The 15,846-nt window shown below is 46.3% G+C and overlaps 1 protein-coding gene across 5 annotated transcripts in view; it reads left to right on the plus strand.

The window, feature by feature from the left end:
- LOC147666511 (N-acyl-aromatic-L-amino acid amidohydrolase (carboxylate-forming)-like) overlaps positions 1-15,846 on the plus strand; it is a 244,627-nt gene that overhangs the window by 201,634 nt on the left and 27,147 nt on the right. For all 5 annotated transcript variants that reach the window (XM_086949020.1, XM_086949022.1, XM_086949023.1 and 2 more), the window contains exons 2-5: positions 949-1,201; positions 4,300-4,495; positions 9,988-10,078; positions 10,679-10,786. In XM_086949020.1, the coding sequence (XP_086805146.1) occupies positions 969-1,201; positions 4,300-4,495; positions 9,988-10,078; positions 10,679-10,786 (628 nt within the window). In that variant the 5' untranslated portion in view covers positions 949-968. The remainder of the gene's footprint in view (positions 1-948; positions 1,202-4,299; positions 4,496-9,987; positions 10,079-10,678; positions 10,787-15,846) is intronic.

The raw sequence follows: 15,846 nt of genomic DNA on the forward strand, positions 1-15,846 counted from the left end.
ATGTACTGTAGCGGGTTTACTCCTACCTCATGCTCTCATTGCTTACGTGATATAACATTTCTATAAGCTGTTGGCACTGCCAATGCTTCATCTCATCCAGGGTTTAAAGATCCTCTGGGCATTATGTTAGGCGAGTCTGGTGGTGTCAACATCTGAGGTCTTTTCTTTGAGCTTGACGGAGGATTTGGTCTTCTGAGAGGACCAAACTAACCATCGAGATGTACCCCCCTGTTGCACCCCCCACTGTCAGAATTTTTTATCACTTCTTGACAGTTATAGGGAACACATAAGCATGCACTCATCAACAAACCATGACATTACACACTGGCTGAGCAGCAGGGAACAGAGAATCTATGAATGGATGCATTACAAAGTACAGCCGGTTATAACTAAGGCTCATGGTGTTCTGTTTTTACGAATTTTTACAGATGATTACAGACAGAAAACAAAGTGTTTCCTGTATGTATTTATTTTTAAAAGTGTGAAAATGCAGAAAAGCATGCTTCTTGTGGATGACTCTTCATGCTGTTTTTTCGTGATTTCTAGGACAACAGCTGAGCAGATAGGCAGCATGGAAAGTTAAAAATAGATAGAGATTTCCGTAAATGCAGATATATGGTAACATTTGTTTGCATTATAATGCTCATATCTAATATGAAGGTGTAGTCTTTTGCTATATTTGGCTGCTTAATGTGCTAAAACGCGACAGGAATCAATGTATGAGTGCATGTTTAAAACGTGAAATACATGTGGAAAGATACAATTTTATGACTCCATATATTTGCAAAACATAAAATAAATATGGATTAATACCAATAAGATGGGCAAATACCATAAAACCGGGAGCCCTAGTTATAGCAGGCGCCCTCTGTTCAATGTTGGTCCAGGAGCTCAAGAGTCAATCCATGACGACTAACCAATGGTCTTGTGGCCCCTTTGTCTTTGCAGGGTCATATCCTGCTGTTACGATGACAGCACCAGCACCCTTAAAGCCCCTGACTCGTGTTGTCGTGAGCGGGGCCACCCATGGCAATGAAATGTCGGGAGTCTTCCTTGCCAAGCACTGGATTAAAGACCCTTCTGAGCTGCAGCGTTCCACCTTCAGTGCCTCAGCCTTCATCGCCAACCCACGCGCCACGGAGAAGTGCGTACGTTACATAGATCAGGACCTGAACCGCAGCTTCAAAATGCAGGTGTTAGAGTGAGTATCACCCCATCCCTCTCTGTCTCCACTGCTATCACTTTCTTCCTCTGGAGCATCATCCCTAGAGTGGCCTCCCTCAAGTGAACGCAAACACTGGTCCACCAAAGGGCTGCAGAACCAGAAGGACCTACCCACACACAACACCATTGACCAGACCCAGTCCAGGAGGCACCAACTGTCTACACACAAGCTCCACCTTCTTCCACTACATCATCCCTAGAGTGGCCTCCCTCAAGTGAACGCAAACACTGGTCCACCAAAGGGCTGCAGAACCAGAAGGACCTACCCACACACAACACTATTGACAAGACCCAGTCCAGGAGGCACCAACTGTCTACACACAAGCTCCACCTTCTTCCACTACATCATTCCTAGAGTGGCCTCCCTCAAGTGAACGCAAATACTGTTCACCAATCAATCAATCAGGGGTTTATAAAGCGCGCTACTCACCCGTGAGGGTCTCAAGGTGAATCAAAGGCCTGCAGAACCAGAAGGACCTACCCACACACAACACCATTGACAAGACCCAGTCCTGGAGGCACCAACTGTCTACACACAAGCTCCACTTTCTTCCACATCATTCCTAGAGTGGCCTCCCTCAAGTGAACGCAAACACTGGTCACCAATCAATCAATCAGGGGTTTATAAAGCGCGCTACTCACCCGTGAGGGTGTCAAGGTGAATCAAAGGCATGCAAAACCATTGGAGATTACCCAACTCTTCCCTTGATCCCGACTCCCTTGAGGCTGGTCCCTTCCTCCCCCTTGTCTCCTGCTCCCCCTCACACCTTTCCTTGGTCCTCTTGTATTTCCAGCTGCTCTTAAGTTGCACGCATTATGTTTCGTATCGTGTTGAATGTATTGGGACCCGCTCAGTGTAACCAGTGTACTGCCATTAACCATTCTGAATGTTTTCTATTCCTTAGTACTTATGACATGGTTTGTATTATTGCACTACCTCACGACTATAAATCTCAATAAACAACAAAAAAAAAGAGGGCAAGGGGGGTGACCACCATCAAGCACATGCAGACACACCTGCAGCAACATGGTTCAGTCCTGCTGAAACCATCATCTTAGACACACTACAGACCCCCAGCTCCATCAACAGGGCCCAACTCTAGAGGAACCACTTCACTCAAACACAGACATGCACATAGATGCACACATCTCCTGTAAGGCCACCATCTCAGAAATACTCACAAACTTGCACACAACCTTCCACTAGGTGTGGGCGGAAAATCCGTTCCGCTCGCGGATTTTGCGGATTTTCGGGAAATTCGCAATCCGCGAGATTTGCGAATCTCCCGCAAAATCCGCAAATCCGCGAGCAGCGGATTTTGCTCGCACTGCTCGCACTGTTCGCGTGAGTTCGCGCCCCGCGAATAAGTGCAAAATTGCAGAAATACGCTCTTAGCAAAACTGAAAGTAACTACTTACCAGGTTCAAAAGTTCAGGCTCATCATTAGTAGCCATTTCCTGTAGTGCTTCCTGAGGGGCCCCTCCAGAGTTCAGTTGCCAGTTGAAACTATTATGTGACCCTGCTCTGAACCTCAGAATAGTTACACATATGCCACAAAGGTCCTGAATTACAGCTAAGGGAGACAAGCAGGAGCCAGGCTGGAAGTTAAAATCCATTAATCAGCCCCTAATTCATTATTGTCAGTTGGGGCAGGGCAGGTGTTGTAACTAATTTTGCAACAATGAAAGCACTTAGCAAGTGCAAAAGATCACTAATCAGGGCGCACTAAGGAAGCAGGTGCCAGCTAAAAAAATATTCTGTGACACATTAATCAGCCCCAAATTAATTCAGGTCACTTGAGGCAGGGAAGGTGTGCTTTGCTTTGCCGAAAATAATGTACACTGGACAACCAGAGGGTGTGGTGATGAAACAGAGGGTGGCATGGGTGGGCCAGAGGGTGGCATGAGTAGTCAGAGAGTGGCAGTGGTGACAGAGAGTGGCAGTGATGAAGAAGAGTGTCCCAAACAGGCTGGACACGTAGAAACAACAAGTTCGCAAAACTTGCGACCCGACAGGTAAGTTCGCAAATTGCGAAATTGTAAAAACCCTCGCGAACTGGCAGAAACACGGGCGAACACAAAAAAAAAAAAAATCTGCAAATTCGCGGGAATTCGCGGATTTTGCGGATTGCGAATCCGCAAATCCGCAAAATTCGCGAACGCGAGATCCGCAAAATTCGCCCATGCTTACCTTCCACCAATAGGCACCAGCCCAAAAGGTATTTACCTTTTCGATAGTAACACAGCTCTATGTGACTTTCAACCCTGAGATTTCAATTCACACACCATTGCATCTCCTAAATGTTTTCCCACCCCAGGAATACTCCAGAGGACTCTATCTATCTATCTATCTATCTATCTATCTATCTATCTATCTATCTATCTATCTATCTATCTATCTATCTATCTATCATCTAGTTTTTCTAGAGCGCATACCTACCCTTGGGCATCCCAGCGCTATGAGAGCGACACAGACTAGCGAGGGACATCTAAGTGGGGTGGCTATAAAATTGCCAGGTCTTTAGAAGTTTCTGGAAAGCGAGTTCCTTGTTGGCTGTCCATAGAGTAAGGGGGAGGGAGTACCAAGGTTTGGCAACATTGCATCTGAAGGACTGACCTCCAATTCTGGCTCTTTTTATGGTAGAGACCATGGCTAGCCATGCACTGGTGGAACACAAAGTTCTTTTCGGCATGTAGGGAGTGATCAAGGGTCGGTTAATCGTGGGGCCTTTGTCTAGGAGTGCCGTATGAGCCATGCAGAGGGTTTTAAATGAGATTCTGTGGGTAACCAGGGCGAATGACGCTGGACGCTGGGGATCACGGTTTGATCCCCGGCTCCGGCGGCAGGGGTCTGCCCAGCACCATGCCACTCTGGGCAATAGCTCGTTTAATCTTCCCATTGGCATCCAGCTCCGAGATACCCCTTTGGGGGTGATTTGTGCACTAGGATTTTTATAAGCATCCTAAGGGTGCCGTGACAGGTTTCCGCTAACTTTGTTGCTTGGTTCTCCATAGTTAAGGATTTGTCCAACCTTACCCCATTCTATCTCCTGATCTTCCCTTTACCCCTTGCAGTGCTCCGGACTCCGAAGATGAGCCCTACGAGGTCAAACGAGCAAAGGAAATTAACAAAAGCTACGGTCCGAAGGGCTCTCCGGAGGCTCATGACTTCATGTTTGACATGCACAACACCACCTCCAACATGGGGGCCTGCATCATCGTGGACATCCCCCAGAACGCCTTCGCTATGCACCTGGCAAACTACATACAGGTAAGGTTGGGCACCTGGTCACTCTGTTATGAAAGGGTTTCCAAGGGCATTAATCCACCATGGTGGCTCTTCTTCTCAATCACACAATCTTTGGAGGAAATTGTGGAGGACAAAACATCTCATCTCCTCAAGGTTTCTTGGAGTTGATATCTCCAAGGTGGGTTTGGTCCGGCAAACATGACTGCAGCCAAGAACCTCATTCTAGAGTGCGTCTGGATAATGTCCACTAATCATCCTTTACATTTATTAGAAAAGATCTTTGTTCTGCTTGTATTGCAGAAAAGGTAGCTTTGTGCCAGAGTTTGCATGCTGTCACATCTTCGGGCAAACTATCTAAGCAGGTTTCTTTGTAAGGGACTTCTGTAACCAAGAAAGATCAACTCTGAGTGTAGAGCAGTAGTCTGCAAATTTTTGAATGACACCCCACCCCCCAGGTGGGAGAAAGAAATAATCATCAGGGTACTCCTCAGAATTTTTCAGTTATTCGATTAGATTGACAATGTTTAAATATGTCCAGTCTTATCTAAACATTGCAGGTAAAGTTCTGTTACTGTTTTAATAATGCAATCAAACACACGATTGCTAAGCGTACTACTCTGGCCTTACTAAGATGTGAAAGTATCCACAGTGTGATTATTAAAAATGGGGGTGGTGGGTTTGAAGACTATTTGGAGTCCCTTCCCTTTTGACACATACTCCCCCCAAGTATATAAATGACAAAAGGTGTTGTGATGGCTCATGACGCGGTGGCTTACTGTCGCTCATTTTTTCTGCTTTAAACAAAACACTGCTATCAGCAGGGCTTTAAGTGGGCCAGGTCCTGCTGGTGCTCGGCACCAGCAGTTGTAAAAAAACGGGGGCTAAAAATGGAGATCTTATCGGCCCTCTCCCTCAGGATAAAACATTTTTTCAAATGTTTTCACATCAAAGGCAGTGAAGGGTGGTACTGCTACAGAAGTAACTTATAAGAGACTTGTTATAGTTCTTCCACAGTCTCATCATTTCAGAACTGAAGCATTTTAAATATTCCGTATGATGAAGCCATAGTTGTTGCTTATTTATCTTATGCGACTAACAACCATTGGCAAAGCCAATAGTCCTGACTTATTTTAGGCTGGATGCAGTGACAGAAGCAGCAAATTTCTGGTTGGGTGGCACACTATTCTAAGCACAGATTTTTCAGTGGTTGTTAGTTCCATAAGCTAAATAAGCAAAAACTATGGCTTCCTTATATATAATATTGAAAATGCTTCAGTTATGAAATCATGAGACTGTGAGAGAAGTATAACGAGTCTTTTTGACCTTCAATCAATCAATCAATCATTGAATTTATATAGCGCACTACTTACCCAGAGGGTCTCAAGGCGCTGGGGGGTAGGGGGGTGGGGTCTGCTACTGCGCGAACAACCAGGTCTTGAGTTGCTTCCTGAAGGCGAGGTGGTCCTGGGTCAGGCGGAGGTGGGTGGGGAGGGAGTTCCAAGTCTTGGCGGCGAGGTAGGAGAAGGACCGTCCCCCTGTGGTGGTTCTACGGATGCGGGGGACGGCGGCGAGGGCGTGGCTGGTCGACCGGAGCTGGCGTTTGGGAGCGTAGAAGTTGAGGTGGCTGTTGAGGTATCCTGGGCCTTGGCTGTGTAGGGCTTTGTGTGCGTGGGTGAGGAGACGGAAGGTGATTCTTTTGTTGACCGGGAGCCAGTGCAGATCTCTCAGGTGTCCGGAGATGTGGCTGCGACGGGGGATGTCCAGGATGAGTCGTGCTGAGGCGTTCTGGATCCGCTGGAGTCTCTTCTGGAGTTTGGCGGTGGTTCCGGCGTAGAGGGTGTTGCCGTAGTCCAGACGGCTGGTGACGAGGGCCTGGGCGACTGTCTTCCTGGTCTCGGTGGGGATCCACCGGAAGATCTTGCGTAGCATGCGCAGGATGTTGAAGCACGACGAGGGGACGGCGTTGACTTGTCTGGTCATGGAGAGGGAGGAGTCCAGGATGAAGCCCAGGTTGCGTGCGTGGTCTGTTGGTTTGGGTGCGCTGCCTAGGGCGGGGGGCCACCAGGAGTCGTCCCACGCGGCGGGTAAGGATCCCAGGATGAGGACTTCCGTCTTGTCTGAGTTCAGTTTCAGGCGGCTGTTCTTCATCCATTCGGCTACCTCTTTCATCCCTTCGTGAACGTTGGCTCTGGCGGTGGCGGGGTCGTTGGTAAGGGAGAGGATCAGCTGGGTGTCGTCGGCGTAGGAGATGATGTTGAGGTTGTGCTGGCGTGCGATGTCTGCGAGTGGGCTCATGTAGATGTTGAAGAGGGTTGGGCTGAGCGAGGAGCCTGGAGGGACGCCGCAGATGACTTCGGTGGCTTCAGATCTGAACGGGGGGAGGCGGACTCTCTGTGTCCTCCCGGCAAGGAAGGAGATGATCCACTCCAGTGCCTTCTCCTGGACTCCGACGTTGCTGAGGCGTTGTACTAGGGTACGATGGCAGACAGTGTCGAAGGCCGCGGAGAGGTCGAGGAGGATGAGGGCCGCTGTTTCTCCGTTGTCGAGCAGCGCTCTGATGTCATCGGTGACTGCGATCAGGGCGGTCTCGGTGCTGTGGTTGGCCCGGAAGCCAGACTGCGAGGGGTCGAGGGATCCGTTCGTCTCGAGGAAGGCGGCCAGCTGCTTGTTGACGGTCTTCTCGATGACTTTTGCAGGAAACGGGAGAAGCGAGATGGGGCGGTAGTTCTTGAGGTCGGTGGGGTCAGCCGATGGTTTCTTGAGTAGAGCGCTGAGTTCGGCCTGCTTCCAGCTCTCCGGGAAGGTAGCGGTGTCGAAGGAGGTGTTGATGAGGTCCCGCAGGTGGGGTGCGATGACAGCGTCGGCCTTGTTGAAGACGTGGTGAGGGCAGGGGTCGGTCGGAGATCCGGAGTGGATGGAGTTCATCGTGCGGACGGTGTCTTCTGTGCTGATCGGGGTCCAGGCGCGGAGGGTTGTGGTGGGGGGCAGTGGTTCAGTCGAGGCGTGCGTCGGTTGAGTGCTGAAGCTGTTGTGTATGTCCGTGATCTTGTTGTGGAAGTAGGAGGCGAGGGAGTTGCAGAGGTCTTTCGAAGAGGTGATGCCGTTGTTTCCAGCGTTGGGGTTGGAGAGCTCTTTGACGATGTTGAAGAGTTCTTTGCTGTTGTGTGCGTTGTTGTCCAGTCGTTCCTTGAATGCAGTTTTTTTGGTGGCGCGGATGAGTTGGTGGTGTTTTCGGGTGGCGAGCTTGAGGGCAGTCATGTTGTCCGGAGTTGGGTCTCTGCGCCAGGTTCTCTCGAGAGCTCGGCAGTTATTCTTGGAGCTCTTGAGTTCGTCGGTGAACCATGGGGTTTTCTTGCTGCCGGGTCTGCTGGGCAGGGTCCTCAGGGGGGGCGAGCTCGTCCGCGTGCCGTCGCTGATCCACTTCGTGAGGTTGTTGGCCGCCTGGCTAGGGTTTGTTGTGCTGGTGGGAGGGTTCATGCTCAGGAAGGACGCGAGCTGGTCGGCTGTGATCTTGTTCCAGTTCCTGCGTGCAGCCTGTTGCTGGTGGTGGTGGATCGTGGTCCTTGCGAAGCTGAAGTGGACGCAGCTGTGGTCCGTCCAGTGGAGGCCGGTGGCGTGGCTGAAGGCGATGTCCTTGCTGGATGCGAAGACGGGGTCGAGTGTGTGTCCGGCGTAGTGGGTGGGGGTGGTCACCAGTTGCTTGAGTCCCAGGTTGGCGAGGTTGTCCAGCAGGGTGGTGGTGTTGCGGTCGTTGTTGTTCTCCAGGTGGAAGTTGAGGTCCCCTAGGAGGATGTAGTCAGCGGAGCAGAGGGCGTGTGGGCTGATGAAGACGGCGATGTCTTCGCTGAATTGTGTGCATTGTCCGGGAGGTCTGTAGATGAGGGTGCCTCTGAGGGTGGTCTTGGGGTTGATGTGGACTTGGAAGTGCAGGTGCTCGGCAGTTGTGAGGGTGTCGTCGGTGTTGGTCGTGATGCGGATGGAGTTCCTGTGGACGATGGCGATGCCTCCTCCGGTGTGGTTGATGCGGTCCCTTCGGATGATCTTGTAGCCGTCTGGGATGGCGATGGCGATGTCAGGCGCTGAGGAGGCGTTCATTCAGGTTTCCGTGAAGAAGGCGACGTCTGGGGCTGTGGTGTCGAGCAGGTTCCAGATCTCGACGGCGTGCCTGTGGACGGAGCGGGTGTTGAGCAGGATGCATCTCAGGTGCTGAATGGTGGTACTGCTGCAGAGTTAAAAAACACAATTCCACCCTGAGGATGCGGGCAAAAATGAAGAGCCCGATAGGGACCCATCTCGGCACCTGCTTTTTAGAAGTGCCGGTGGTCAGCACAGGCAGGACCCGGCCCACTTAAAGCCCTGCACACACCAAACATCATACGCTAATACATCAACTATTATATCCACCCACTGTTAAACCCATCATCGGGTGCCAAAACGCCCACCATCAGACGTCTACAAAGGCAATATCACACATCAGCACACAGCATAGTCAACATCATAAATCCACACACCCAACCTCATACGCGAACACATCGACTAATATACAGCCACCCAGTGTTAACCCATCATCGGGTGCCAAAACAGCCACCTTCATACTTGTGTTCACCCACCATCATATAGCCACCCTTCCTCCATCATACAGTCTTGCCCCAACATCATACAATCAAGCAGACCCACCATTACATGCCTGCAAATCCACCAATACACACCCAAACACACCCATCAGACATTCACACAGCCACATTTATACATCCACCAACATACCTACATGCCCCCATCAAATGGTCATGTCTTCCACAACTACAATGCCCACATTACTATATGTAGAAACAAAAAACAGTAAATTTCTACACACTCTATCAAACAACCACACAGCCAAGTTCATTTGCCAACATCCCTACCATCGTACACCCAAACTGGACAGAAACCTTACTGAAAATCTGCAAAATATTTTCTCCAACTTTGTTTGAATTTGCTCCACTACAATGGGATCAGAGATTTCTGCTAAAAAGGCCAGGTATTGAAAGGAATTTTGAAATCCATCATAGTATTTTTCACAACTTGAGAAATTTAGTAGCCTTTCTTTACCTCCCTTTCAGTGTCACTTCACACCCGTCACCTTGAGCTTTTTCTCAGGTACAATATCCGTGCTACCTCGCTGTGCTAACTCTCCCGAGGACAAATATGCTCATGATACTCACATAGAGTTTAGGAATCCTTTCTCAAGTTTGAGTGCTACATGTGATCTAGAAATATCACTTGAAACAAAATATGGAATCACTTCATGTCCACCCATGTCTTGTTATGAGAGGGATTAAATATTTGTCGGAATGGGGTTATGATGTCCCTGGGAAGTCATGTGGCCCGCGATCTCCTGGATAGCCTGGATCTTGGCCCACACCGACGGCATGCGTGATGTGGTATGAGACTGTGAGTACATGGACTGTGGTATCTTCTTGAATGTCTTGAGCTTCCTGCTCTCTTATGATCCCTTGAATTATCTTTTTTATTAGACCAACTATAAGCAAAACTGTCCTATCTACGTGTACAAGCTGGCAGGCGAGGAAGCGTACACCATCGACTCCATATGCAAGAACGGCATGGGTGAGTCTGGCTTGACGCAGCCCTCGAAGCAGAGTGTATGACTCCATGGGTGGTGTGCGGGTGCATGACGCTGTGAGGTCATGTGAGTTAAGAGGCATGTGAGGGGATGTTTCAGAGAGTAAGGAGGTCCACCTCACAGAGAGTACAAGGTATCCCTGACTGAATGGGGTCTGCTGGTACAACAAGTCTTCTCACACTGGCTATGAGATAGTATGTGTGGGGATGTGATATGTGCAATACTGTAAGGACAGAGAGTATAGATTACATAGGTCTGTGAGAGATGTCTGGTGATGTTAGGAAGGTCACTACTCACAGAAAAGGATCTGTGTGGATACTGCAAGAGATGTTGACTCGTACTGGTTGTGTGTGATCTCCCTTATACTGTGAGAGATGTTATTACAAATCAATATGTTGTGTGATGTCACTCTTACTGTGAGAGATGTTTGCCCACACTCAGTACAAGTTGATAGTCTCTCTGAGGAATGCCTGATGGCGCACAAGAAGTTATCCGAAGTGGGTGTTAAAGTATTTTGTAGTGTGAGTGACATCTCTGAGGATGTCCAAGTATTCACCTCAAACTTTCCAATCTCTTCTCCTCAGGGATGGAGGTTGGGCCGCAGCCACAGGGTGTTGTCAGAGCAGACTGTCTCGAACAAATGAGAGCGCTCATCAGACATGGGCTGGATTTCATCGAAAAATTCAACCAAGGTTTGTAATTCGAGAAACTGATAAACTCTTGCTTTTCTTCTGGGTAAAGACCAGATCTGTGTGAGTTTGGGACTTGGACTTCATATACTTTCTTCGGAAGATCTCTGTGTAACCAACTGTCTGTACTTTGAAGTAGAACTTCTTTTCCTGAAACTAAACTTTAAATATACAAATAAGTGAGTATCTTAAATATGTGCAGAGCAGGGTTGAAGTACCAGTGACAGAGCTGACGGTTCGCAGGAGTTGTGGGAGCGTATGTACCTGCATACATGGTATGGTGTATCACAAACCAACAATTGGAAAGTTAAAATGGGGCAGAATGCCCTTCTCTCAATCCTAGGGAAGTCTGAAGACCACATATCCCATGGAGGGCACTAGCTTAGTGAGCAAAGTTGAGGTTTCCAGTTTAAAAATGAAAATATATAAGTATATATATCTGTATGCCTTGCCTCTGAAAATAAATGAGGCCTACTAAACTATTATTGGAACAAGTGTACTAATATACACGTATTTATACATTAATGACTGCAGTTCAATGCCATTATTACTACAGTAGAGAACGAATGACGAGAAAAGAATGATTAATTTGTCACAAACTCCATTCTCGAATCACTTTACAACAGTGGTTCCAACCTTTTAACTTCTGTGGACCCCCAGTTAATCATTTCTGGAATTTAGAGTCCCCCACTGCTTCATTATTGGAATTTGGTGACCACCAATAAGTCATTATTAGAATCTGTGGACCCGGCCTAAGCAATTTTAATAATTTGAACTGCCAAACCGTACGCAAAAACAGGGAAGAAAACATTTATAAAACAAATACACAAATGATGCAATATTTTACTTAATCCACACGAATATTTTTAAAAAATCACAATTTTAATTTTAATAGGAACATTTGAGCTTTTCTAAATTCAATTGAGGCCAACCATTGTCCATCCTACATTTTGTTTAATGCACATGCCCTGCTACCGCGAATCAATCTGAGGATACCAACTTCATTTTTAGCCTCCAGTTTCAAATTCCTAAACATTTGCAGAATATTTAAAAATTTCAATTTTATATCTTTAATAATATATATTTTATTGATCGATTAAAATCAATTAATTTTCTAAAGAGATACAGACCCCCAAGGTTCATTGAGAACAGGTGGAGGAACACTGCTTTAGATGTAAACAACTTGGGCCAACTCAAAAGGCCTAGTTATTATTATTTGATCTCACTGCACGGCTTTAACCCCTTGTGGTATGGCTATGGTTCAACATGTTTTTATTTAGATTTGCTGCACATGAAAAAACATAATTGTAAAAACCATTTATGCAGCTCCACTGAGTGTGAGATGCTTTCTATTCTTATTCTTAAGAATAAAGAGTGCCCTCGTAACCCACGGGTGGCTTCGCCTCTCATGAATCATGATTCCTCCTTGTACCGAAAAGTGGCAATAAATAGCACATACCATTCTGGACGTCTGTGTATATGCTAATTGCCATTCTGTCTGTCCATCTATTCAGTTAAATTGACATTATGGCTGCAAATCAAATCCTAGAAATCGGTTTCCACCGGATTTCTCCCCTCTTCCTCAAGTACTTTCCAGGCTATTCAATCTGGGGTCAATTAATGGTTCAAAATCGGATCTAAAAGGATCCCAGGACCACCTGGCACCACTTTGGACAGAGGCTGTGTTTTACTCATGTCCTGGTCCAACCTTTATAAGCACATCACTGATGCAGTTTAATGGTACAGATGGAAGGCGGCGCTGTTTAACGAATAACCAATGGTGTGCTTCCGGATGGCGGAAAGTAGGAAGCAAAACACCACATTAGGACATTGAAGGAGTAAACATCGAATGATCAACCTTTGTCCCCCAAAAAAGGTCCTAGCAGAGGATAACCGTAAGAATGCGGATCCTATACATTCGTACAATGATGGCGCCGCTCTTTCTATTCCGCGTGCTCTTCTCTCCAACGCCTCTCTCCTTGCACCTCTCCATTTTTCTCATCGATCTCTGTTGGTGATTTCACACTAGATTTCCCTCACCTCTCTATTTCTGTCCTCTGACAAAATCTCCATCTAAATATTTTTAATTTATTTTTTAACTGGCCCACTTTTTTTTTTTTTTTACAGTTTAATGGCTCCTTGTAAGAAATTCGATTAATAATTAGGGTTGATGACTCCCCACCTCAAGGAACAATCACAATTCATCTCACAGAAACCCTGAAAGTCCTTGTATCTGTAGCACAGTGTAAAGGCTTAACTTAGGGCTATGTGTAAAGTATTGATAAGGTACCAAAGCAGTAACAAAATCTCTACCTCAAAACAAAAAAATAGAGTTAAATGTAATAAATAAAAAATAAACATTATCAAAGTCCAATATGAGGAACAGGACATATCATTAAAAAAGTTTTAAGTAGGATTAGCATCTAAAAGCACAAAGGGTCGGTCAAGAGTGGTTACTAGCTGCAGGTGCAATTGGAGGCTGACCATCAGATACACCAACCCAGGTTTGTTCTGGGTATAGATTTTCCCTTATGACTTTTTAGTCCTTTATATCCCAAGCTATATCACATGAGCTCACTTTTAAAGCCCCTCAACAGAGGCACTTAGGTGCTCACAGGGTGTCAGGCAGAGGACAAGAGCAGGGTCTAGTCCATGTCCAGCTGCCACTGGTCAGTTTCAGGAAAGGTCTCTAGTGGCTTGTTGTATCCCTGCAGCTAGATGAGAAGGTCAGCCTTATGACCCTTGGAATCCAGATCTTTGTCCTTGGTTCAAAAGATAGCAAGTCCGGTCCTTTAGGGCTCCTCTCAGGTCACAGACACCAGGTCCAGTCCTCTCCTGTTCTTCCTCAGGTCCACGAGTGTTCTGAAGTGGGTGCCTGCGGATGCCACATTTATGTCGGGCATGTGCTTGTGAGAGGGAATGACTCCTGGACACACCCTAACCAATGCGGTGAAGTTTCCGCCTGCTACAGATACTGCTACCCACTTAGCTCATTCTCAGATGGCGAACGTCTTCGGCCAGACTCAACTTTTGTTCTGAGGGCTGGGGAAGTGCACAGTAGGAATTCTAGTGTCCTCCAACATCTACCACGTAACTCCATTTTGTAGCAACCTTTGTATTTCCCCTCACTCCACAAACACAGAAACAGAAGTCTAGTACAACAAACTCAGGGTTTTCCAGCAAACAGAAAGCAAAAACTAACATGCATTTGCAATGCAATAGGTCTCGCATTTGCGAGAGTTTAAGCTATTTGCATTGTAAATGGCAATGCCTTTTATTTATGTGTTTTGATAATTAACACATAAATAAAAGGCATTGTCATTTACACTGCCAGTAGCTCCAACTCTTATAAATACGAGACCTATTTCATTTCAAAGAAGCAGCCGCCATTGTCCTGGTCTGTTTGGAAAGGGAAAGCACGCAAGGCGTGCTGAATTTTAAAGGAAAGCATGTCATGCCTGCAGTAGGTGAAACTCACTAAAGAAAATAGTGCTTAAAGACTAAAGAAGACATACCATGTAACAACAGAAGTAAAAGGGCCAGTCCTCATGAAGACAAGGCGATACTAAGGCGGGTCTAACAAGTCTATTAGCCAATCAGAAGCCACCATTTGCAAAGGGGAATGACACAAGCCAATGAAAAATCTGGGCGGAACTTCATGTCCATTCTCAAATACGGCGCAAAACAAACAAGGGCTGGCTCTAATCAGTAAGGCTGAGCCGGATTATCAAATAACAAGAACAAGGTGCCAATACTAATATCAATAATTCAAATCACAACTAGCCGTCCAAATCAAGAAAGGCAATTCAAGAATGGGAATCGCTATTTAATAGCAGTTTATTTCAATGTTAATACAAAACACTCATTTCTAAATTCATTACATAGTAAACAAGGAACATTGAAAAATATATAGGACACACCACACTACCATCACTTAAAAACATCCATTCAAAAACTCAGGCATATCACAGTCAAACAAATCAACACACTCGTACAGAAATATTCACACACGTTGGAGAGACTACTAAGCCACAGTAAAAAGGGCCTAGGTCTGCTTCTGTTTTCTAACTCAAAAGTGAAAAGTCACTTTAAACTAGTACATTCCTATGTATCTATCATGTACAATGAATCACAATAAGGTAATGTACAACATGGAGCTCCAGGTTCAATTATTTAAACACCCAGATACTCAAGCAGACCAACTAGGAATGGGCCTACGCGTTTCGAATCCCATATCATTCATGAGAGATTCTCCTCAGGGCCTCGACATATCTGTGAGAAAAAATTAAAAATATACAAAATGCAATGTTAGAGAGGAAGTGTTTAGAAAAATAAATAAAACCAAAAGACACAGCAAGAATACTACATTGCACTACTACACCAGCCTCCGCAGTCAGCTTACCCGAGTTACTAGGACCATAGGGCGTTCCTTGGTATATACCCAAACTGGTGGAAAGGGAGCCTCGAAGGACTAATTTTGAGCCTAAAAAGAAAGGGTGTCTTTTATTATAATTCTGCACGAGATGTCTAATTACATGCTGGGTTGCGTTATAGAAAAACGGGAAAAGATGTAAGCTTACCGGCGATAAGATCACTGGTTTCGCGCTTGAAAATACAAGAAGGGGGTTATGACGACAGTCGAGTGGCCTGAAAGATACGCATTATGAGACTCCATTAAGTCAGGGTTTAGTATAAAGTTGACAAACATCAACGATGTTCGTACATAATAGTATACTCACCGATTATACAGTGTTCTTTGACGTACGAAGGACGAACTCGGTAAACGTTTTTACCTGCAGAGGTTTAACATTAAAGTAAGCGTTAGCCAGGGGCGATGCTCCATAGCAGGGGAGAAGAAAGATTTATTGTGGGACTCTCTTACCAAGTCCCGTGTTCCTCGTATCTTCTATTTCCCGATGCTATTACTCAAAGCAATATGTGGTGACACGGCCTGAGGATGGAAATGCATGGCCAAATTATTAAACGGGATAGGAGGAATCTTTACGATTTCATATATATCCACACCAGCGCAGCGTGTCTTACCACTACTATTTTATGTGGTT

The sequence above is a fragment of the Lissotriton vulgaris genome, unplaced genomic scaffold, assembly GCF_964263255.1.
Source record: "Lissotriton vulgaris unplaced genomic scaffold, aLisVul1.2 SCAFFOLD_440, whole genome shotgun sequence".
In the NCBI taxonomy this organism is placed as follows: domain Eukaryota; kingdom Metazoa; phylum Chordata; class Amphibia; order Caudata; family Salamandridae; genus Lissotriton; species Lissotriton vulgaris.